Raw genomic sequence first — 22,995 nt, 5'->3', positions numbered from 1 at the left:
AAATAAATAAATAAATAAATAAATAAAGCTTTCTGTTAAAGAGTTGCCGTAGTCATGATGTCTCTTCACAGCGATAGAACACTACTAAGACTGTCTCTCTCTCTCTCTCTCTCTCTCTCTCTCTCTCTCTCTCTCTCACACACACACACACACACACACACACACACACGCACACACTTCTTTGCTGATGCTTTCGTTTGTTTCAAGAGTGTTAATAATGACTTGTTAGGCAATTTTAAAAACTGCTTTAAAAGCTGCTTGAAAACTTATTACGAGATTTCTACTTTTGAGTCATCTCAGTGTTAGTGCCTGTCCGAGTCTGCTCAGGCTCCTACAACAAAATACCATAGATGGAGTAACTTAATAAACTTTTATACCTCACAATTCCAGAGGCTGAGAGAGAAAAGCTCAAGCTGTTGGCCAGTTCAGTTCCTGGCTGAAGGACCCTTCCTGGGATGCAGATGACACAACAGACAGGCATGCTGGTCCCTCTCCTCTTCTGAGAGCTCCACCCCACACTCATGGCCTGAGCTTCATTATCTCCCAAAGATGTAGCTCCGAAGATGATCATGTTGGTGGTTAGAACTTAAACATAGGCCTTTGGGGGAGCATAAACATTCAACTGTCTCACTTAATTCTAAGTTGCGATCTTCCCAGGCTCTTGATGAGATGGGTGGTTTTCAAGAATAGGCTAGCTATCTGAGGTCTTAAGTTATGAAATATTCTCTTTACTCTTGTTTGTTAGGAGGTAGTCCGTCCCCTGCTAGTTTTCTTGGGCGTGCTGGCTCTAGCATATTTACTTGGGCCATGACTCAAGAGACAGTTCAGTTTTCAGTGCCAGTCTGGCCTGCTTCCTTTGCGCGGCCTCCCACGCTGGAGTCTAATTCTCAACCCTTTCGCTGTGTGGATGCTCGTCAGCTTTCTCTGGAGACAAATGAAGGGTCGTGTCTAAGACTACTTTTCAGATCTACTCTTGCCACCATTCAGTCTAGGCTGGGGGGAGGGGTAAAGAGCATCGGCTGCTATCACTGATCTTGCAAATGGAAGATTTGGCCTCTACTTACAACACCCTTGTAGGGCAACTGAAATGCTTATTTTTGGAAATTAATAGTTCCTGCTATTTGTTCACTTCCCCCACTGACTCTATCCCAGAGGGCAGCTGTCTGATGCCACTAGGGTGGGAATGGAAGGACAGATTCCCTATTCATCCTCACTGACACTACCTCATCAGAGAGATGTGAAAAGCCATCTCAGTGTTCCCAGGCAGAGGTATTCACGTTCCCCATCTGATTTCTGCTCACACCACCCCTGCACCATAATCAGTCTCTACTCCCAGGGTATAGGTGTGTGTGTGTGTGTGTAAAACCAAGCTCCATGATTGGTCTCTGCTGGTACACCAAGAAAGGGTGCAGAAAGTAGCTACCAAGAAGAGGGCAGAAACTGCTACGCTCTCAGTGACACCACAGAGGAGAAGCACATTCATGTTATCTAACGGCCATTCTGACTGGATGCAAGTTCAGGCTCCCCAGTTAATTTCTGCTGACCCTGGTATAGGAATCAGAATTCAGGGCTGATATCATCACAATTCTACAATTCTAGACTCTCTTACTTATCTCCTACTGGTCATGAATGTATATTATGGGGTTATGGTCAGGATCCCATTGATTTTTGGCAGAAGTAGGATGGGTACTATCAAAAGTCTTTTTTTTTTTTCTTATGGACTATTCCTTTTCTAACCAGAAAGTTTTAGTGTTTTAGAACCTGCTACTTAAGCTAAGCTTAGCAGCACATGCCAGTACCCAACAGGCAAAGGCAAGAGTATCACATGCTTGAGTCCAGCCTGGGACACAATGCACTCCGGGTCACCCTAGGCTATGTACTGAGACCCTGCCTTAGAATACAAAGAATCTTTTAAATTATCTAAAGCTTGCTGATATATCAGCACCTGAGATTCTGCAGTGTCCAGGGTGGAATATGTAGGGTACAAGAAGACCCAGAAAGATACTAACACATCATTCCTAAAGCTCCGAGATTTCCTGCCACCTTTTAGGAATCTCCACACTGCATCTACGGTTATACCCAGGGGGTAGTCACCTTTAGTGGGGGCGCTGGGGAACATGAGCTTGCCAGAGTCGAAAGCTAAAAGTCATACCATTTTCTAGTCACACTTAAACATTTTTTACATTTATTTATTTAGTGTGTGTGTATATGTGTGTGTGCATACTTGTGTGCCATGGCATATGCATATGTATGTGTGCATGCATGTGTGTATGTGCAGGTTTGATGGCAGGGGCTTTACACACTGAGACATCTTGCCATCCCTGAGACAACTTTTTTGAGAGGCAAGAAAATTTATGTAAATGAATTAAAGTAACTATCAATTCAAGAGAACTGATCCCCTTTCTCCTGCAAATTCATGTCAGATCTGAGGAACACAATTGAGAGAGAGAATCAGAATCTGACAGGATTGTTTTTACAAACAGAGCAAAAGTGTCACCTGTATTTACAAGCTTTATATAGCATAGACTTAAAAACCAATTAGCTAAAAGTATGAGAGGCTCTGTAGCCAGGAGCAGGAGACCTGTAAAAAACACAACAAAACAACAAACCCAAACCTATTTCAAATCAATTTGCTTGTCCCAGAGTCAGTGCTGACATGGTCAATCAGCTCTACATGAAAGAGGGACCCAGGTCCTCAGTGCAAAGGTAACAACACGACTCCGTCCCCAGCCCCCTGGGTGCGGAGCAGCTGCTAAGGCCTTGCTGCTAAGCTGTTCTGTGGATCCCTCTGGAGAGGGAAATGGATTCTTTAAAGAACAATGGAAAACGTACAATCTTTGCCCTTACATTTTCAAATTTTCCAACAATTACTCACAGTTTCTCACACTAATTAAGCTATGAAAAGAAAATGTCAAATGAGGAGAAAATTTCAATTGTACTTACCAGGAAAGCAGAGAGAAAAGTAAGGTTAAGTGGGTTTTTATCCACAGAAGATAAGGAACCTAGAACAACTTCTAAGTTCCTCACAGAGCCACCTGATGCCCTGAGGGAAAGGTGACAAGCCCTGGCCACAGGGACACCAATCTTGAACCTGGGCTCCAAGACACAAGCAGTCTCCTGGCCTCTCCTTCACTGGGTGGCACATAAGCTTACCCCTCTCTGGCCAACCCAATGCCACCGTGCACCACTTTCTTTCACGTGCTAAAGTTGTCATCCTGCTCCTTCCTCTCTTTATTTTTTATATTTATATTTTTATGTTTGTACCATGTGTGTGCCTGGTGCCCACAGAGGTCGGGAGAGGGCACTGGATCCCCTGGAACTGCAGTTACCAAAGGTTGTGAACCACCATGTGGACGCTAGTGATCAAATCATGGTCCTATGCAAAGAGTAACAAGTGTTCTTCTCTACTGGGCCAAGTCTCTGGCCTGCCGCTTCCTTCTACCATGTACCATCTCCATGATAGACATGTGGCCTTGGTAAGCTAACTAAAGACATGAAGGTTTTGGGGTTTGTATTGGTTTGGCTTGTTGATTTGAAATGGAGTCTCTATACAGCCCAAGCTGGCCTGGAAATTTACTATGTAGTCCTGGTAAACCTAGAACTCAAATAATCTTCCTGGTTTTTAGCCTCCAGAGTGCTGGGATTACAGCACTGGAATTACAGGTATGTGTGAGCATGTGTAGCATCTTGTATTTTATTTATAAATATCTCCATTTTGACTGTTTTGGGCACTATGAATCTACAAGTGCTGTCAATGCATGGCGTCCTTGTTGACGTCTACTGTTGCGTCCCACTGATTAGTATACCGATGTTCTGACATCTGATAGGATGCACATTCTAGATTAGCTTATGATCAATTTTGTTAGATGGTATTTGAAAAACAAAAAGGTGGCTGCTTCACTGGGTTCTGAGGATAATGTTAGATAATACATACAAAGCCTTTGCCTCAGCCTCCCTGAGATTACAGGTGCGTGCTTTAATACATCTTAAACAGGTCGACACTAGCTCCACATTAGAGGTTCACTAGTCTCAGAAACACTTCTACAGAACCTGAGGATTCCTGAACCCACATGGTAAAAAGAGAGACCCAATCCTACTGGGGCACCATAGCTTGCACTTCCCATAACCCTACAGAATAAATAGAAATCTAAAGGACCTAAGCCATTTTGAACTAAAAACCGTCAAGCGCCTAATCTGCTCTTTCAAGACTCTGCTGTTGTTCAAGAGAAAGGGCCACGAGGCAGTCAGTAGCAAACGGGACTGTGAGGAAGGGAAGAGGGAGAGAGGACTTGGACCTACAGAGCAGCTGTCAAAGAAGGTTCTCTAAGGACCACCAGGTCTCAACTGGGAATAAACAGAAACACTCCATGATAGCCCTGGACAGTATGTGAACTCACGATCCACACTAAAGTGCTGTCTTCCTGGGATGAGCTGCATCCGTGAGTCCTCCCAGAAAGTAGGGCCACAAATTCTCCTGCTTTTCCTTCTTATACCTTAGCCGGTGTGGAGATTTAGAGCTAGGGAAACTTCAGCTTCTCCTTGTCCCACCCTGATTATGTGCTTCAGAAACTAGAGGCTCCCAAAGAATACATTTGCTGCATTTTAAACAGACAAATCCTCAGGCTTTGTACTCTCTTATCTATCTCCTTATTTAAAATTTTTTAAAGGCTTGTTTTATTTTCTGTGCATGAGTATTTTGTCTACAGGTATGCCACATGTGGGCATAGCCTGCAGAAGCCAAAAAAAGGCATCAGATCTCCTGGAACTGGAGTTACAAACAGTTATTAGCTGTCACGTGGGTGCTGGAAACGGAACCCAGTCATCTGCAAGAGCAATCAGTGTTTTTAACCACTGAGCCATTTCTCCAAGCCCTATTAAAACAAAACAAAACTCAAATGTGTGTCTAATCCCCATTGTTAAGTAAAGATTCTGGGTTATGATCACTTCTGCTTTATTTTGCAATTTTTCCAAACATGTAGAACACTGGATCCTAACCTAAAAAAGAAATGCTTTGAGCAGTTTTTAAAAATAGTATATAAAGATGTTGGGCAGTGGTGGCACATGCCTTTAATCCCAGCACTCAGGAGGCAGAGGCAGGCAAATTTCTGAGTTCTAGGCCAGCCTGGTCTACACAGCAAGTTCCAGGGCAACCAGGGCTACACAGAGAAACCCTCTCTTAAAAAAAAAACAAAACCTATACCAAACCAACAACAAAAAGTACATAAATGGTTTTTTATTTGTTTTTCAAATTATTTTACATTATTATTTTATGCCTTCTATGTAAGTTTCCAGGTAAAACCAGTCTCTGCTAGCAAAAACTGACAAAAAAGACCATTACATACCTGCTCATCCTTTGAATTCTCTGTCTCTGCTCCCTCCTTGAATTTGGCCAGTGCACTCTTGAGGTCCTGAGATGTGTAGGTGTTGGTGTTGATGTCCAACCTGTCCACAGAGAAGCTGAGAGTCAGAAGGAACATACTTCTCCAAGACAGACAGTGTAAACTTGGCCAGCCCCGTTCTAATTCTTAGTATACTGTATACCCCTGCCGTAGGGCAGCCAGGACCCAACAGGGTAACTGAACTTGAAGTCAAAATGGAGTTATTTCACAAGACAGAGGGAACAGAGGCCTACCCTGGACAAAGTGCTTGCAGCCAGCTGCTCAGACAGAAGCTGTGCTGCTGCCTTCTGAGCCTGTGTCCCAGCAGAGCCTCTGGGAGCAAAGGATTTAGACTCAGGAGTAGGAAGTAACAGGCACCCCATCTATAATCCTGAGACTTGATTCGACAAGCCGACTCGTGTTGCATAATGAAATGGGTAGATTTACACACTAATGTTTGAGCACAGGGTGGGGTGTGAGTCCAACAGAGGAACAGATGTGAGACCCGGGAGGAGAAGAATCACCAACCACTTTCTCCAATCATCTTCAAGAGGACAGAGTAAAGGAACCTCAAGTGTTCCTTTACTCTGATCTCAAGACAGTGATCTCAAGAACCTACAGAGATGACAGCTGTTTCCCCAGACCTCCCTGTGCCTGATTAGCCAGCCATCCTCTTGGGTGGGAACAAGGTGAGGTCCCATCCTGAGTGATCAGCTCAGTCAGTGATCAAAGGCCAAAGCAGGAGTGATGAAGACAAATGCAAGTGAGCTGGCGTTTAGCCAGACGGTCCAGCTGTGGTAGGAGACACAGCAGGACACTCACTCTAATGGTGGAGAAGTGGAGTACACAGACATTTCAATTCTTAACACAGGCACCCAAACTGAAGAGTCACACATCGTGTTCATGTACCCAAACTCTGAAGTCCCGTGTTGTTTCTCTAACTTAGTCCAGTGATGTTCCAGCCTCAAACTTGGCAAGTTTTCCTTAAGACCTCACATAACAATCAAATGCTCATAATCCTCAATTCCACAGATTAACAATTTTATATCACACACAATACAAAAGTTCCATCATTGATAGCACATTATCACAGTTGTTAGGAGATGTTACACTTCTGACAGGCAAGGACCGAGGAGCAGGTCTTTAGGAAACCGTTTTACTAGGAACATGAGCCCAGACATAACTAAAAATACCCCAGACACAAATGCACAACTGAGACTTGAAACTATGGTTTAATACGCTTTGTGTTGTAGGAAATAAAACTAGCCCCCTCTAAAGAATGCTATGGTGACCCCCCAAATAGTCACAGATTCCCCTGACCCAGAATCTGCTATTTTCTGGCTTACCAAAAGGGAACAAATAAATAACCAGCAAATGACTTAACCTCTCTAAAAATCATTCACACTTTAAAAATGGAATGGGGGGGGGATTCCCCACCTTTTCAAAATGTTTCTGGAACTACTAAAAAACTCAAATTTATAAAATAGTTGATAAAGAAATATTCCTCTGGATTGTACAAGAAGGGAGGCAGGACCACTGACAGACATGCATGGTTAGTCAGACTCGGCTTCTCTCTCTTCTACTTGTGAGCAGCTCATGTGTTCCATCTCTCCGTTTTCTGCAGGCAGAGCTCTAGTTTGCTGATCACCACTTCAGCCTGCCTGCACTCTGCTCCCCTCTTCCCTTCGGTTCGCACTTGTCTAACAATTTATTCTTTTCCTCAGCCTTTCAGCTTGCATCCAGCATGGCAGCAGTGGCTTGGTCAACAGCCTCATGAGCAGCGTTGGGCTCCACCTTCCTCGTTGGCAGCACAGGGTGGAAGGCATGTACGATGCTGAACCTGCTGCAGAACTGTACTGCCTAGCTGCCAGCCATACACAACTGCTGGAGGCAATGGGAGAACGGGACGTGTCAAAGGGAGGGGAAACGGCTACTTCCTGACTATTCCAAATTCCAACAGGTCTCAGCCTGGTTAGAAGGATCTGTGTTCAGGACTCTCCTCATTCAGCTTGATTCATCATGAGTCTTTAGGGCTCTGAGGAAAATACATGTTCTCACTAAACCTCAGTCCTCAACTAGTTTATTATAGCTAACCACTCCCATTGCTTGAGCACTAACTCGTGGGTCAGCGCGGACTCCTCCTTTAAAGGTGTGTTTCATTCAAATGATCAGCATAGTCTCACACACTAGGAGAGATATAAGGTTCTCTCCTCCACTGCCAAGCTTGTGAGGATACCACTGCCTGTCTCCATTCTCGGGAGCTAAGGATTCAGGAGCTGCAGGAGGAGCAGATTCTCTTCCTCCTCCTCCTCCTCGACTTGGCAAGACTAATGCCGTTTTGTGTTACATCTAATTTTGCCCAACACATGAAAGACAGAGGCCAACCTGGTCTACGGAGCAAGTTCCAGGACAGTGAAAACAAGATAAAAGACACAGTGCTTTGTTATGTAGCTCTGGCAAGGGTGGCCTCAAAGCTGGCCTTGGAGCTACCCTGCCTCTGCCTCCTGATGGCTGTTTACATTGCCACTTGCTTTAATGTAGATCCTGTCCTTACCACACTGCTAACACTGTTCTGTTGTTTGTTTTGGGGGGCAGGGTCTCATATATCTCAAGCTGGGCTCAAACATTCTGTGAAGCTTAGAGTATGATCTCAACCTTCTAATCCTCCTGCTTCCTCCTGCTTTTCTGTTGTACCTGAGATGGCCCTACAACTTCATATATACTAGGCAAGCACTCTACCAACTAAGCTATTCCCAGCCCCATCGTTGTCTAACACTGTTCATCAAAATTGCCAGTGATTGATAATCAAACCCAACGGATTCCCGCCAACTTCATGTTCCTCTACCAATCAGCAGCATCTGACAACTCTCCCTTCCTCTAAGTCTCCTGGTTTGTCACTACGCTTGCCCATCTCATCACTCCTCCTCCATCTCTCCATGAGCCCTCCTCTCCTACCTGAAATATGCTGGAATGGCTCACAGTTCAGTCCTGCATAACCTTCCCTTTCCACCTCTAGGGTGAGACATCAAAATATCTATCTGACAGTTATGCCCACACTAATATCTTTAGTTTAAATCCCTCCCCTCAAACAGCAGGATCTTATACAACTACCTGCTAGGATTAATCTTGATTTTTATGATTAATTTTCAACTTTCTTTCATCAGGTGGAGGGGAACAGAGGGAGAGAGTGCTGAGGAGGACTGCTGGTGGGGACATTTCGGAGTCAGGTAGAAGCCTGGAGCAGGATAATCTCCCAGGAGTCTATGAGGAGGACCCCAGCTTGACTCCTAGCAGTAGTGGGTAAGCAGCCTGAACTGGCTGTCTCCTATGACCAGCTATTGTCATCAGAGAGGTGCCATCCAACAAACTGATAGAGGCAGATGCTGAGACCCATGGCCAAACATTAGGTGAAGTTCAGGAATCCTGCAGAGGAGGAGAAAGGCTATAGGAACCAGAGAAGTCAAGGACACAGTGGGAAGGCTTACACAATCTACTAACCTGAGCTCATAGGGGCTCTCAGAGACTGATAACCAGGAAGACTGACCTACGCACTCTGTATGTATGTTACAATTGTGTAGCTTAGTTCTCTTATGGGACTCCTAACAGTGGGGAGAGGGCAGTCTTGCCTCGCTTACTGGCTTTTGGGACCCTACTTCTCATATTGGATCGCTATGCCCAGCATTAATACATGGGGGGGGGTGCTTAGTCTTATTGCAGCTTGATATACCATGTTTTATTGATACTCATAGGAGACCTGCCCTTTCCTGGATGGGGGAGAAAGAGAAGCGGATGAGGGGAGTAGGGGGATGGAGGGTGGGGGAGAGAGGCTGGGAAGGGAGGATGGGGGTGAGGGAAGGCTATAGCCGGGATATAAAATAGATGGGGGGGGGGATACCTAGGGAATTTAGCATATCTGTAAAGTATACCTGTAAAGGCATTTCTCGTCGCAATTACATCATGAGGCCCTGTCCGAAGCAAGGGCTGTGTCTTCCTGTATCTGTGACTGGCTTTGCTCTGCCATGTACTCCCCATCATAATGGTGTGATGCTCCTGAAACTTTAAGCCCAAATAAGGAATTCCTTGAGTTATTTCTTTCAGTGTGTACTCACAGCAAAGGGGAAACGGACTGGTGTACTAACTGAAGTATCTTTGGTCTCAGAGGTCTTTTGCTCAAAAACAAACAAAAACAAAATCCACCTATATTTATCTACTTATGGTCCAGGTGTGGTCCCCAGCATGTACACAGCAGCCGGAGGACAACTCTCAGGAGTCGGTTCTGGTACGTTCTTTCCACGATGCCCCAAGGGATGAAACTTAGGTTATGAGACCTGGCAGAAAGCATGTTAACCCTCTGAGCCAGCCAGCTAGCCCATCCATGTGCGTTTCAGGTGTTTAACACACACTTCACACTCAGTTAATAACAAATATTGCTCATGATACTTGTCTCTAAAACTAGTTCATCTGCAACTTTTCTATTTCAAAAAACAGCACCTCTAAGCGCTCAGTGGCTCAAGCCCCAGAAAGAGGCCGTATTCCAAATTTTCTCCTCTTCTCAGCCTCTACCCTAAGCCATCCGCAAGTCCTGTGGCAGCGCTTCCAAACTAACTCGAAATTCACCCGCTCTGCACTGTGATGCCCTGGACTTAGTTACCACTCTGTCCTGTCTGTCCTACTGAAATGGTGTCCTGCGGGGGGGTTTACTGCTTCTTCCCCTAGTTTCAATCTCTTATCCAGACACTATGGTTATTCTGTTAAGCTATACTAAGCCACTCTCTTGCCTAAAATGCTCTAGTCCTTTCTACTTTACCTAGGTGTACGGAGAGCATTCAGAATGTTCCCCAACGCCCCATACACTGTGTCACCCCACACACCTACCCCATCCTCACCTCTGCCAGTCTCCCAGCATCTCTTCCTCTCTAGCCACCTGAGTCATTTTCTCAAACTTGACAAAGCCTGGGGCTCTGCTTTCTGTTCCATCTGCTTGAAATGCTATAACCCCCAAACTTACAAACAGAATGCTTTGTAGGATTTAAATTCTCTTTCTTTAGCTTTCAGCTCAAATATGTTGATGGGGTCTTCCTTCCCAAATCATCCTATCTAACATGGTCTCCTGCAGAGACTCATTACCTTGGCTCATTTCTTCCCTAGAACTTATAATTTGTAATTATCTTACTCATATGTTTATTTTCTTGGTTTTTTGCCTGTCAACCTCCACATGGCCTCCACTCCCCTCATGGAGGCTACCACTTGTCTGTTCTCACTGTTTCCCCAGTGCCAGTCACGCAGGCATTCAGAGGTCTCTGTGAGATGAACTGGTACAGCAGGTAAGCAGCTTGGCCTTGGCTCGTCTCTTCACCGCTATACCATACCGCAGCACGGCAAACGCCTGATCCAAGATGGTACCGCTCAGATGGAACAGAGTCTGTCCTTTACTCCTCTAACACAGGAGAAGTTTCAAAAAAGATTCCAGGGCAAAGAGATGCTTGTCTATGAAGATGCTGACAGGATGACTTTTATGCCTAAAAAGATTCTTGAAGTCAGGCAGTGCCAAGAGTACCTTCTGAGATAGCCCTAAGTCTCCCCCAGGCTTAGCACCCACAGGCTCCTGGCTCTGAGGAGCAACATGACCAGCAGGACTAGTGGACAGGCGTGGCTCCCTCTTTCTCCAGTTCAGTGATTCATCCAAACAACCTGATAGAAAGGGGCAGGCCTTGTCCTCCACTGCACACTAATCAGATATCCAAAACACTGCCCATTTCAGGATGCTGGCTCTGAAGCCTCTGTTCCAGGCCACTCACTGCTCCACAGCCAGGAAGATGCCGTGAAGTAGAGGAGGCTGGTTGAGGATCTGTCTAGAAGGCTGCAACAGCTGAGAGAGAAAGGGAAATGTCTAGCATACTCTGGGGCCCATTCTAGGGCAAAGCCCTCAGTAACAGTCCACAGGGGAAAAGCAAAGAGGAAAAAGTAGGAACAAGAGTTCCTCCTCCTTATGGTGTCTCTACAGACCACAGAGGCTTTTGCTCTAGGCCAGTGGTTCTCTACCTTCCTAATGCTGTGACCCTTTAAGACAGTGCCTCATGTTGTGACCACAACCATAAAATTATTTCATTGTTACTCCATAATTGTAATTTTACTACTGTTATGAATCATAACATAAATATCTGGTATGCAGGATATCTGGTAAGTGACCCCATGGAAGGGTAGAGACCTGCTCTAAAAGGAGCAAAGAGAAAGCAGTGAGTGCTCCTACTGATGACCTGAGCAGTGAGTGCTCCTACTGATGACCTGCAGCCGGGGCGGGAGGGTGGAGCACACAAAACAACAAACCAGAAGCTCTTAATTCTTAAGCCAAAGAGGAGGTTCGCTTTTTCATGAAAAAATAAGAACTGGACGAGCTGTGAGCAAAGAGTCCCATGTGCTGTGACCGACACACTTAAGCATGTGCACACACATGCTTTCTGGAGGTAGGAAAGGTTAGCAGGTTGTACAACAGTTACCTGATTATTCCTATATGGCTGTGAGAAAGAAAGAATTATATGATTTGGGCCACCACAAGTATAGGCCTATATGAAGAGATAGGGAAGAAGAAAGAACTTTCCTAGTCTGTGATGATGACAAATGCCTCCATTTTAATGGAAATTAGAATCTCTTAACTGTCCATGCTCCTTTGTAGGGTTTATGAGTGGCACTGGACTAAACAGGGACATGGACCAGCTATTGGTATTTTAGTCAGGTGGTAGGTCAAGGAAAGGTCATAGAGCTGGAGAAATGGCTCAACAATTAAGAGAACATGTTGCCCCTCCAGAGGACCTGAGTTCAGTTCCCAGCACCCATGTTGAGGGGCTCACAACCACCTGTGACTCTAGTTCTAAGATATATGACACCCTCTTCTTGCCTCTGCAGGCACCCCACATGTTTGACACATACAAACACACATTTGACACATTTTTTAAAATGAAACAAAAAGAAAAAAAGAGCATGGTAGTGGTGACAAAGTCCTAACACTTGGGAGATTAGAGACAGGTGGATCTCTGTGAGTTCACGGCCAACCTTATCTACAGAGCAAGTTCCAGGACAGTGAAGGCTATACAGAGAAACCCTGTCTCAAAAAAAGAAAGAGAGAGAGAGAAGGAGGGAGGAAGAAGGAGGGAGGGAGAGTCAGGTCTCTAACATCCCTTTCTAGTTTACATATAACTGTAAAATTTGTTAAATTAAGCCAGGTGGTAGTGGCAAAAAACTTTAATCCCAACACTCGGGAGGCAGAGGCAGATGGATCTCTGTGAGTTCGAGGCCAGCCTGGTCTACAAGAGCTAGTGCCAGGACAGGCTCCAAAGCTACAGAGAAAACCCTGTCTTGAAAAAAAAATTGTTAAATTAGTAATAATCAAAAAACTGAATAGGATCTATTTAATCAAGATTAATTCCAAATAATTTTCAGAACAGGGTCCACAAACTACAAGTGATAGCCAGTTAATATTTTAAGCTCTGTGCCGTCTCCACTCTACCACTGTAACAAGAAAGCAGCCATAGACGACATGTAAAGAAATGCCATGTGATTTCACATAATTTCCACAATCATTAAATGTTCTTTTTGGTTTTTCTAACTATTAAAATAAGAACCACCCTGGCTCACTGGCCATACCTAGAGAGGCAGCAGTCCCAGCAAGTCTGGTCCCTGTGCTAATACTATATATTAATATTAAGGGGTATTAATCCTGGCTACCCAGGCCTAAGTTTCCCTTCCTCTCTTTCAGGAAATACCAAGCAAGGAAAATTTGTTAATTCGAGGTAATTAACAGGAAAAATAGAAACTGTTAATTCTCTAAAATCAAACCGCTCGAACTGGTTATTACAAAGTTAGGAACCCTGCAAACACCGGGACTGCAGTAGCTTCCACTCACACACTACGGGAAAGCTTATTTTAACCCTGCTAACAAGAGGGAAGTTAGTCTGAATTAGACTTCTACAGGCAATTTTATTGTTCACCAAGGGAATATCACCGAAAAGCAGAAGGCCTAACAGGCTTGTTTTAATGAACAGATGACTCATCGGTAATCAGCACATGAATTGCTGGGATTCAAGTGGGTACCCTTAAAGAACTGGGGAAACAGCTCACTTTTAAGACAGGTTAAGTATTCCTCTACAGCATCTATTTTCTTTCCAAGATATTTCTTTCCAAAGAAGTGAAGTAAATGTCCATAAACCCTGACAATTTTAATCATAAATTCTACAGTGTTAAATTTCAAATAAAAATTGTAACACACATAGCTGGTCATGGAGCACGCATTTAATCCCAGCACTTGGGAGGCAGAGGCAAGAACTTCTGGGCTGAGTTCAAGGCCAATCTGGTCTACATAACAAGTTCCAGGACAGCCAAGGCTACACAGAGAAACAAATTCACACTTGACTTAGGTAACATTGCTAGTATTTCCAAATCAATGTCATCATTAAGTCTCCTAGTCCCTAGGACTAATACAGTACCTTTTGCCTTTTTGAAATCCTTTTAAATTATTTTGGAATTTGTCTTCTTGTTGGAGTTTCACCTCTCTTGCTCCAGTTTGTAGATTCAATCGCACATGGGATCCTGCAGGAACAGCCTGACCTGAAAGTCACAAAGAGAAAGGTTGCATGGCATACAGGAAACTTGGCAGGACAGTGGATGGAACGGCTGGCTAACACACCGGCAGGACCGAGCAGTTTCTGAAGATCAGAATACCATGTCCAGTTTACTTCTCTGACTCAACTCTCTCTGTGTCCTGATCCCACACTCAGACAGACTCTTTCCATATTCTCTAACAGAATCTATAAGACATTAAGGTAAGGTGGTCAAAAGGACCCGCAATCTTGAGATCAACACTTGCTTATCAGAATGTGATAATCATGTCTACTTTGTACCTTCTGGGAATAAGGCTAGTAAGCTCTGTTGTCTGCAGTGGGCAAATGGCGGGTAACCCCTCAACCATCATCAAGACATTGCTGACACTATTGTCTTTCTCTGTAACACCCTTCTTGCCCCTCCCTTGAAAGTCCCACACCATCCAAGACATCCCAGAATGCTAGCAAGCTTGGTAGCTCATCACCCTCGTTTTTAGGACTGGGCTCTTTTGCATCCCTGATCACAGAAACTGTATTTCTTCCTTTTGAATTTCCCCAGGCCGAATGCTAGAGCTTGGTAAATAAAATATGTGGTTCATAACACTTATGAATAAGAAAAAGGGATCTGATGGGCATAGTGACACGTGCCTTTAATCCCAGCACTCTGGAGGCAGAGGCAGGCAGACCTGAGTTTGAGGACAGCCTGGTCAATAGAGGGAGTTCCAGGGCTACATGGAGAAACCCTACATAAAAAAAGAAAAAGCAGAAAGATATAGTAGCCAAGGAAGCAGGCAGCAGAGCTAAGAGAAACTGAAAAACTACGCCCACTTACTTATCTCAGAGGAACAGATCCATTAGCTGGGGAAACAAGTGTTGTCAAAGGATGGACTATGTGTATGCAATGCACAAAATACCCAGGGATAGTTTACACGCGACTATGCCAATATCACGTACTACAAACAGAACATTATACTCATTCATCCAGTCATTCAGAGAAACTGCATTTACCAGGCAACTATTACATACCACACCACCAAAATAATCTTTCTACATATAAACTATATATAAATAAAAATAATTTTAAAATGATTATATATATATGTATATGTTTATATAGATATGTTCTTACCCTGTAACCTAGATGGCCTAGAATTCACTATGTAGCCCAGGCTGGACTTGAACTCTTGCTTTTCTTGCCTGAGCCTCCTAAATCCTGGGATTACAGGCGTGTACCAGAACACCCAGCACTGGCTGAAGGACGGACAATTCATAGGAGCTTTTTGGAAACAGGAAATTTGAAGCGAAAATGATGCCTCTAAAAATCTGGGAGTGGTGGCACCGACCTCTAACCCTGGCATTCAGAAGATAACGGCATAAAAGGAATACGTATTTTTCTTTAAAAACAAAAACACAAAAAAAGATTAATTCTGACACTTGGACTCTGCCTGTTTTCTTTGCCAGAGATGGTCCTGAGTACTGGCGCTGAGTTTGATTCAGGAGCACAAAATAGAAAACAGGCATGGTAGTAATAGCTCTAATCCCAATACTTAGAGCATGAAGCTGGAGGATTTTGAGTTTGAGGCTACCCTGAGTACTCAATATGAGGACACCCTGACTACATAATAAGACCTTAAAAAAAAAGTGATAATCTTTAAAAAAAAAAATCTTTGTAAGAAAAAAAAAACAAAAACATAAACATAGCCCAAGCTCTCTCAGGCTGATCACGGAACCCAGAGACTAAAGAGTACTGAACAGAGAGGAGTTCACGGTTCTCAATGCTAGCAGGACTGCGGCAGATTCTTGGGTTACTGTAGCCACTCTGCCTCCAACCAAGGAACTAGAAAACATCATACTGAGATGTGTCCTTTCTGTCCTGCCACTCCACCACAAAGAGGAGCGGCTGCAGCCCTGGCTGAAATACACAGAACCTGCAGTACATCTAAAAACTATCACTGGGATACACACCGGGGGGGGGGGGGCTCCTAAATGAGAGGACCCTGTGTGCAAAGGCTTCGTCACAGTGCACGGGTCAGGCTGGACCATAGCACCAGGAAGGTCATGGGGAAGGCTATGCCACAGCACTGGAAGGAGTGTGGGCTCACATTGCTGCTCTACACAAGGCCTGGTTTCTCTCTTGGAACAGAGACATAATGCTAATGAGCTGAGTGGATAGCACATACCTATGATCCCAACACTTGTGAAGCAGAGGCAGGAGACTTACCGTAAGCCCCAGGCTAGCCCGGGCTACACAATGAGTTCTAGGCCAGTATAGGTTGCAGAGTGAGACTCTGTCACAAGAAAAAACTAAAAACAAAAATCCTAATGGCCTAAGATGGCTCCTGAAAAAGGTCAGGCAACTTCTATTCCTAACAGATAATTCTTTATTTTCTCCTCCCTGAACAACGAGGGAGAGAAGGTGCTTCACTCAGAGAGACCTCAAACTAGCAACGCAAACAGAATATTCTCTCCTGGGTGCATATTACAGAGATCGGAAGCCCATGAAATAGCGCACAGTTCATTCCAGCTGTGCACTACCCAGACCACCTGTGATATACACATCTGCTTTGCCATCTCCAAAACCTGTGCAATTTTTCTGCTATGTCTCGGTCTATCTGTCTCTCCTCTCCACCCTTCCCCCACTCAGTTTTATGAGACAGGGTCTCACTAGGTAGCTCTGAATGTCCTGGAACTCACTATATAGACCAGGCTGGCATCAAACTGAGAGATTCGTCTGCCTCTGCCTCCTGAGTGTGGGGGTTAAAGACGTGCACCATCATGCCTGGGTGATAAATCTAATAAAATCTATTGGTTTGCTTGTGTACTTATTTATTTATTTTGATTTTTTTTCAAGACAGGGTTTCTCTGTATAGCCCTGGATATCCTGGAACTTGCTCTGTAGATGGCCTTGAACTCAGAGACCCACCTGCCAAAGTGTTAAGATTAAAGGTGAGCACCACCACCATGTGGTTAATATAAATTCTTTAAAAGGAAAAAAAAAATAAAAAGCCCAAGGATAAAACAAATCTTTTCTTCCATCTTTCCACTATTGCTTTTATCCAGACTATCACCATATTTTTGGTCTGGACACTACCATAACTTTCCAACAGGCCTGCTCCACCCCATTCCTCTCTCTCTCTCTCTTCTTGTGTGTGTGTGTGTGTGTGTGTCTGTGTGTGTGTCTGTGTGTGTAGACAAAAAGAGGGAGGAGAGAGGGGGAGAGGGACGGGGGGGGGGGGGCTAGGCAGGGAGTTAGAGAGAGAGAATTAATAAATACAATTTCTGCTTCAAACCAGATAGATGTTTCCTATTGTTCTTAGGAGTAAAGAGAAAATCCTTACCCTAGTTGTGAGGTCCACCAGTGCCCCACTCTTCAGCCCTGTCCACCCCTTCTCCCCATGAAAGAACCTATCCCCTATCAGAGGGCATTTCACCTCTGCTCTCGTTGCCCCGAATGCTCTGTCTAGTGCCAGCCTCTGCCTCATGTCTGCATTCTAGCTAAGGGCCGTCACCCGCCCGAGCAGCAACCTGCTTCCTCAGGTCAGATCTGTCTACCCAAGAGCTTTCAGAGCACCACAACCATGTTACGACATGCACCACAACCCATATTTTGTAAGTTTTAAAGTTTATCTGGTTATATGTTCACCATTTTCTTCCTAGGGATTACCTCATAGCTCAGTATACAGTGAATGCTCAATGATTATTTGCCGAGTAAAAATTTTAATATATATATATAGAAAGATATTTTTTGACTGAGAGCTTTCACTAAAGCAAAGAGATTCATATCAATTAGTCATGTGAAAGTTATTTTTACTAATAAAATATTAATGTTTATAACAACAGTGACATCGTAAATTTTCTGGCTTTGGTCTTAGAAATGGGATAGAGAAAGAACATGAATATATAGGCCTCAGACATAATGGGTGGAAGAAAATAGGATCTTATGTGAATAATTATTTTATTTGGAGAAAATTCCAAAATTGCTCTTTTCACACGAGCCACCACAGGGGGCAAGAACAAGCACAATGGTGTTGACTCAAAACACAGGTTAGCTCACTTAGTCTACGAGACCGGTTGTGGCAGCCCTCGCAGAGCAACAGAAAATACAACATTTCACATGTCTCCACCCTGCTGGGAAAAACGCCAAGCTGGAGTGTGATCTGACCTGCATCTCTTAGCTTCTGTAAAGGAGGAAAAACATAGCAAACAAACCAGCCAACCAAGGAAGCGCTGGCAAAGAGCAGAGAAGTAACAAGACAGCCAGAAAAAGAAAGAGGGATTAGGTGAAGATAGGACAAGGGCAGAAGACCGGGATCCCAAAGCCTCCAGGGGCTGTTAACCCAGCACTGACTCTCTGGAGGCAGATCCCAGCTCTCAGAAGAGAACCAGGCGCCAGCCCTGGATGCAAACTGCAGGCTGGGGGTGGGTTGCACTAAGACCTGGGTAATCAGCCACGTCAAGCTGAACTATGGAAATTTACTTGAGATAATTTTAAATTTGGTTTAAAATTTGCAAAAAACAGTACATATTCCAAACACCCTTTCCCAAAGTTAATATCTTACATAGTCATAGAACAATTAATATTAGTGTTAACTAATTAAAGACCCCTTTCCAACCCTACCAGTGTTACCCACTATCCAGCTGTTTCCTTGTTCTAGAATTATTGTTGGGTTTTGTTTGGTTTATTCTTCTTTTTCCTTCATGTACATATGTGTGTGGCTTATATATGCATGTATACATGTTCACAGAAGTGTGGGTACACATGTATGGAGTCCAGGTTAATATCATGACTCTTCCTAATTCATTCTTTAAGAGGTCTCTCAATCAAACCCGGAGCTCACAAATAAGGATGGTCTCAATGGCTAGCTTACCAAGGAAATTCCCTGCAGATTTGGAGCTAACTCCAAATGGCTTTTGAGACTCAAAAGTCCAAGTGACAAACTTCATTCAACAAGGCCACACTTCCTAATCCTGCCCAAAAAGGACAAATGAGGGACCAGGTATCGAGAACATCTCATTTAAACCACTACAGCCAGTCTCCACCTTCCAAGGATAAAAATACAGGGGGGGGTACCAGGCTCCCCCTCATTTATGAGGATTCTGGGGAACAGACTCTGGTCCTCTTGCTTGTTTAACCAGCTCTCCAGCCCAAGAGCAGTAACTGTTTTGCTGCTCAGAATGTTTCAGTTTTAACAGTTAGGAGGAGCTCCTTTGGTCCACTCTTTTATCTTAACAAGTACCTGCTTCCTCAACACCGTTTTATTTTCCAAAGTATTTCTTTACTTTCTGATTCTTCAAGAAGTTCCATGTTCACCTTAATATAACTTCCTTTTCTCAGACCTCATTATTTATTGGAAAACAGTGTTCAGAAACCAAGATTAACGCCGGAGTTGTCCATCCTACTAGGGAGCCATTGCTTCCAGCACCGCCAAGGGGGCACAGATCCCTCATCCACGTATACAACAGAACACACACACACACACACACACACTTATACTTCTGTTTATCTGTGGGCATACGCTTTTGCGACAGGGTCTCTTGTAGCCCATGCTGAGGATCCTCCTGCCTCCCTTTCTGAGTGCTGAGGTTACAAACATGTGCCACCATGCCTGTTTTATGTGGTGCTGTGGACTGGACCTGGTGCTTCATGCTAGGCAAACACTCTAGCCCTTATCTCTACACACTCTGAAACTTACTAATCTAGACAGATACTACAGGCTCCAGTCTAACACAGCAGAATTACCTGTCGTCTTACTGCCCCTTCTATGACTAGCTCTCCAACTGTGACAAACCTGGCTCTCATTATCTCATTATACATTTACAATATATTTAACTCTACAGTGTAAAGCAATTAGTTTCAAAAATGTCAACCTAAGCTGGGTGGTGGTGGCACAGGCCTTTAATCCCAGACTTGGGAAGCAGAGGCAGGTGGATCTCTGTGAGTTCGAGGCCAGCCTGGTCTACAAGAGTTAGTTCCAGGACAGGTTCCAAAACTACTGAAAAACCCCATCTTGAAAAATAAAAACAAAAAAGCCAATCTACAGGCTAGCAAGAGAGCTCAATAATAAAGGCTCTTGCCCCAACCCTCACAAACCTGGGTTCAGTCCCTGGGCCCCACGTGGTGGAAGAACAGAACCAACTCCTACAGTTGTCCTCTGACCTCCATAAATGAACCATGGCATGTGCACACATGTGTGTACGCATACACCAATAAAATGCAATAAACAAAAATTTAATGCCAATCCATATCTTTATGGTAAATATATTTATCAATGTTGTGGCTATATACAAAGTCTCTTGGGTTGTCATTTCTTCCCAACCCTCAGTGGCATTGTTAACTGCATCTGTAACAGTTGGCTCATTTCTGTCATTTCCAATCCTTCTGGGTCCCATCGCTCCTCTACATCCTGGCTGCTTCCCTTGTTTCTCTGGGGGCACATGAAGGGTGTGTGAGCCGTGACTGGCTCTAAGAGTCGGAGCTACACAGAAGGAATTACTGTTGCTTTAAGCCACCAAGCTTTGAGGTGCTTTGTTTATGGTGGCAACTGATCCCAATGGTCCTGAAACATGGAAATTAAGAGCAGCTAATAAAATAATGATTCTTTTTAGTGTTAAAATATGATAATGATAGATGGTAGTTGATTTCTATGCTAAAGTCTTTAACTCAGCAAAATAAAAAGGTTCCGGTCCCCAGAATTTTCTTTTGAAGTTTTTCTGCTCCATGGAACACTATAGTCTAGAAACTACCCTTGTATTCTCTCTATCCATAGCACATGGAGAATTATAAACTGTCTCTCAGGAATTTTTTTTTAATTTTTATTTGTTCAGATAAAGAATACTGTCCTTTTAATCCCTAAGAAGCAATCAATTTATAAGATGCAATCCAATGACAGCAAATATGTCTAGGGACCAAGCCAATCTAAGCTGAGAACATAGAGACAGTGCCTGAAGGACAAGAGAGGAAAGAGTCAGGATGCCTGAGACCATGAGGACCTGGGCAGAGGGACCTGGGAGAAGAGCCGATAAGAATGGTGGTCTCGGGTAGGAGACAACAGTCCATGAAGGAAGGCTGGTGAAGAGAAGAGAGAGGCCATCTGTTAGAACACAGGGAACTGCAGGGCCTGTGAAAAGTGCCCTTTCAGAATGCAGTCAAATTAGAACATCGGAAAGCTAAACAAAATATAGCTATAAATAGAATTCAGCCCACAGACGCCAATTTGTCACTGCTGGAAAAGATACGTTTCACCCATTATCAAGTGTTGCCTGACTCAGGATTTATCCCAGCTCCTCCCAGGGCCCAGTGATTAAAATTCGTCCCTCATGGACTCACAACCGCAGGGGCCTCTTCAGGCCATGAGGCTGTGGCATCACCTGGCTGCCCAGCCTCAGCAGACATAGCACCAGCTAAGATGGATGCTCTTGTGCCAGCCTGTCTTGTGGCTTCAGGAGGGAAGAGGTGTGAGGTATATTCTGTGTGATTCTGCTGAGGGTGTTCTACTTCAGGATTTCCAGTTGTACTGGATAATGAGGCCTGAAGCCAAATAGCTGTCCCTGTTGGTCACATATAGTGAACACTTACAACAACAACAAAGGAAAACAAAGATGGAGTCACTGGACTCAACCTCCTGGCATCAGAACACGCTGACATCAGAATGAGCCCTGGGTTTAGCCAGCAATGCCTGGGAACCGTTGCCTGCCCCAGTCAGAAGCAGGAACCAAAAAGTCAACAAGGACAAAGTGGGCCTCTGAAGGGCCCTACAAACCCAAACTCCAAGCAGCTCAACAGATTGGTCTCCACCATAACTCACGGCACACAGCCACACACTTTAGCAACAAGGGACAGTTTCAGTGGCTGCCTCTCCCACCAGGATTCTCTACCATTGGCCTGACTCTGACCTTGGTGACTACTGAGTGTCCGGAACCCTGGTTGGCCTGGTTAAGCTCAACTGAGGCTTCTGTCTCTCAAGGAACTCACTTTCCAGGAGCATTCTCTGCCATTCCCCCACCAGCAGGTGCAGACATGGTGGCTCCTTAAGCACTGGGCAATCGGACTTTTAACCTGATATGCTACCCACTGTCAGTGAGTGAATCCTGCCTCCAGATACTGATTGCATCACATAATGCTAGATTGTTAGGTTGTTGAGTTCATTTGCTGTGTGTTTTCCACCTTGGTATGTGAAAAAAAAATCAGGCATTTAAAAAAGACAACTGACCACCTGCTTCTCTGTGACAAGTAAGTTATAGTCAAGACACACCCTACTATGGACCCTAAAACTCTGATACTCAGGCAGGTATGTCTTTGAAAGCCAGGTGAATTTAGCCAAATTCCTTTATCTTTCTGAATCTTTGCACCCTTATGTAACAAATAAAAAGAATTTCCTATCCCCATTTTCCCTAATGTGCTGTACTCTCTGTAGGGAACCAATGAGAAACAAGTATGGGTTCAGAAAAAGAAAAAGGTACTTCAGGAATGCAACCTCAAAGTACCCAAAAGGTAAATATCAACCAAGATAAAACAGACTTTATTATTATTATTATTTAAGTTCTTCAGGTATATAGTAAGAGTAACATCTCCCCATTAAAAAGCTGAATTTCTGAAGGGCAGGGATCAATTACTCAGGCCCACAGCTCAGGCTCAGCTCCAGGGCACACAGTAGGCCTCCAGAACACCAGTTCCTCTGCCACACCAGCCAGAAAGAATATGCCACACCACACGCTTCACTAGAGCCGCCACCTGCCTAACTAGGGCTGGGCAGCCCTGAGCCAGCCCAGTCCTGTTGCCATGACTACCACAGCCCTATCCTCCTTCCTTTGCCTTTTTATTCAAACCCCAAACAAGCCCTGGCAAGGCCCCTGCTGCACACAGATGAGCATCTCGTCTCTGAGGCAGAAGTAAACTGAACAAGTGACAGAAGTGTGCGCACATCCCTAGGGCACCCGACCCTGAACCGCATGCTGTTATTTTTTAAGTGAATTACAGAGACTTTTCTTTCTTTCTTGTTTTTTTAAAGTGAAACACTTAATGA

General features: G+C 44.3%; 1 protein-coding gene across 3 annotated transcripts in view; it reads right to left on the bottom strand.

The window, feature by feature from the left end:
* Sil1 (SIL1 nucleotide exchange factor) overlaps nt 1–22,995 on the bottom strand; it is a 245,648-nt gene that overhangs the window by 71,170 nt on the left and 151,483 nt on the right. For all 3 annotated transcript variants that reach the window (XM_050135036.1, XM_050135037.1, XM_050135038.1), the window contains 2 exons: nt 13,859–13,979; nt 5,343–5,442 (listed from right to left, as the gene is read on the bottom strand). In XM_050135036.1, coding sequence (XP_049990993.1) covers nt 5,343–5,442; nt 13,859–13,979 — 221 coding nt within the window. The remainder of the gene's footprint in view (nt 1–5,342; nt 5,443–13,858; nt 13,980–22,995) is intronic.

This window comes from Alexandromys fortis, unplaced genomic scaffold, assembly GCF_014885135.2.
Source record: "Alexandromys fortis isolate MF-2015 unplaced genomic scaffold, M_Fortis_MF-2015_v1.1 scaffold_25, whole genome shotgun sequence".
NCBI lineage: Eukaryota > Metazoa > Chordata > Mammalia > Rodentia > Cricetidae > Alexandromys > Alexandromys fortis.
The sequence above is the reverse complement of the archived record's forward strand: the minus strand, read 5'-3'. Positions and strand labels throughout refer to the sequence as shown.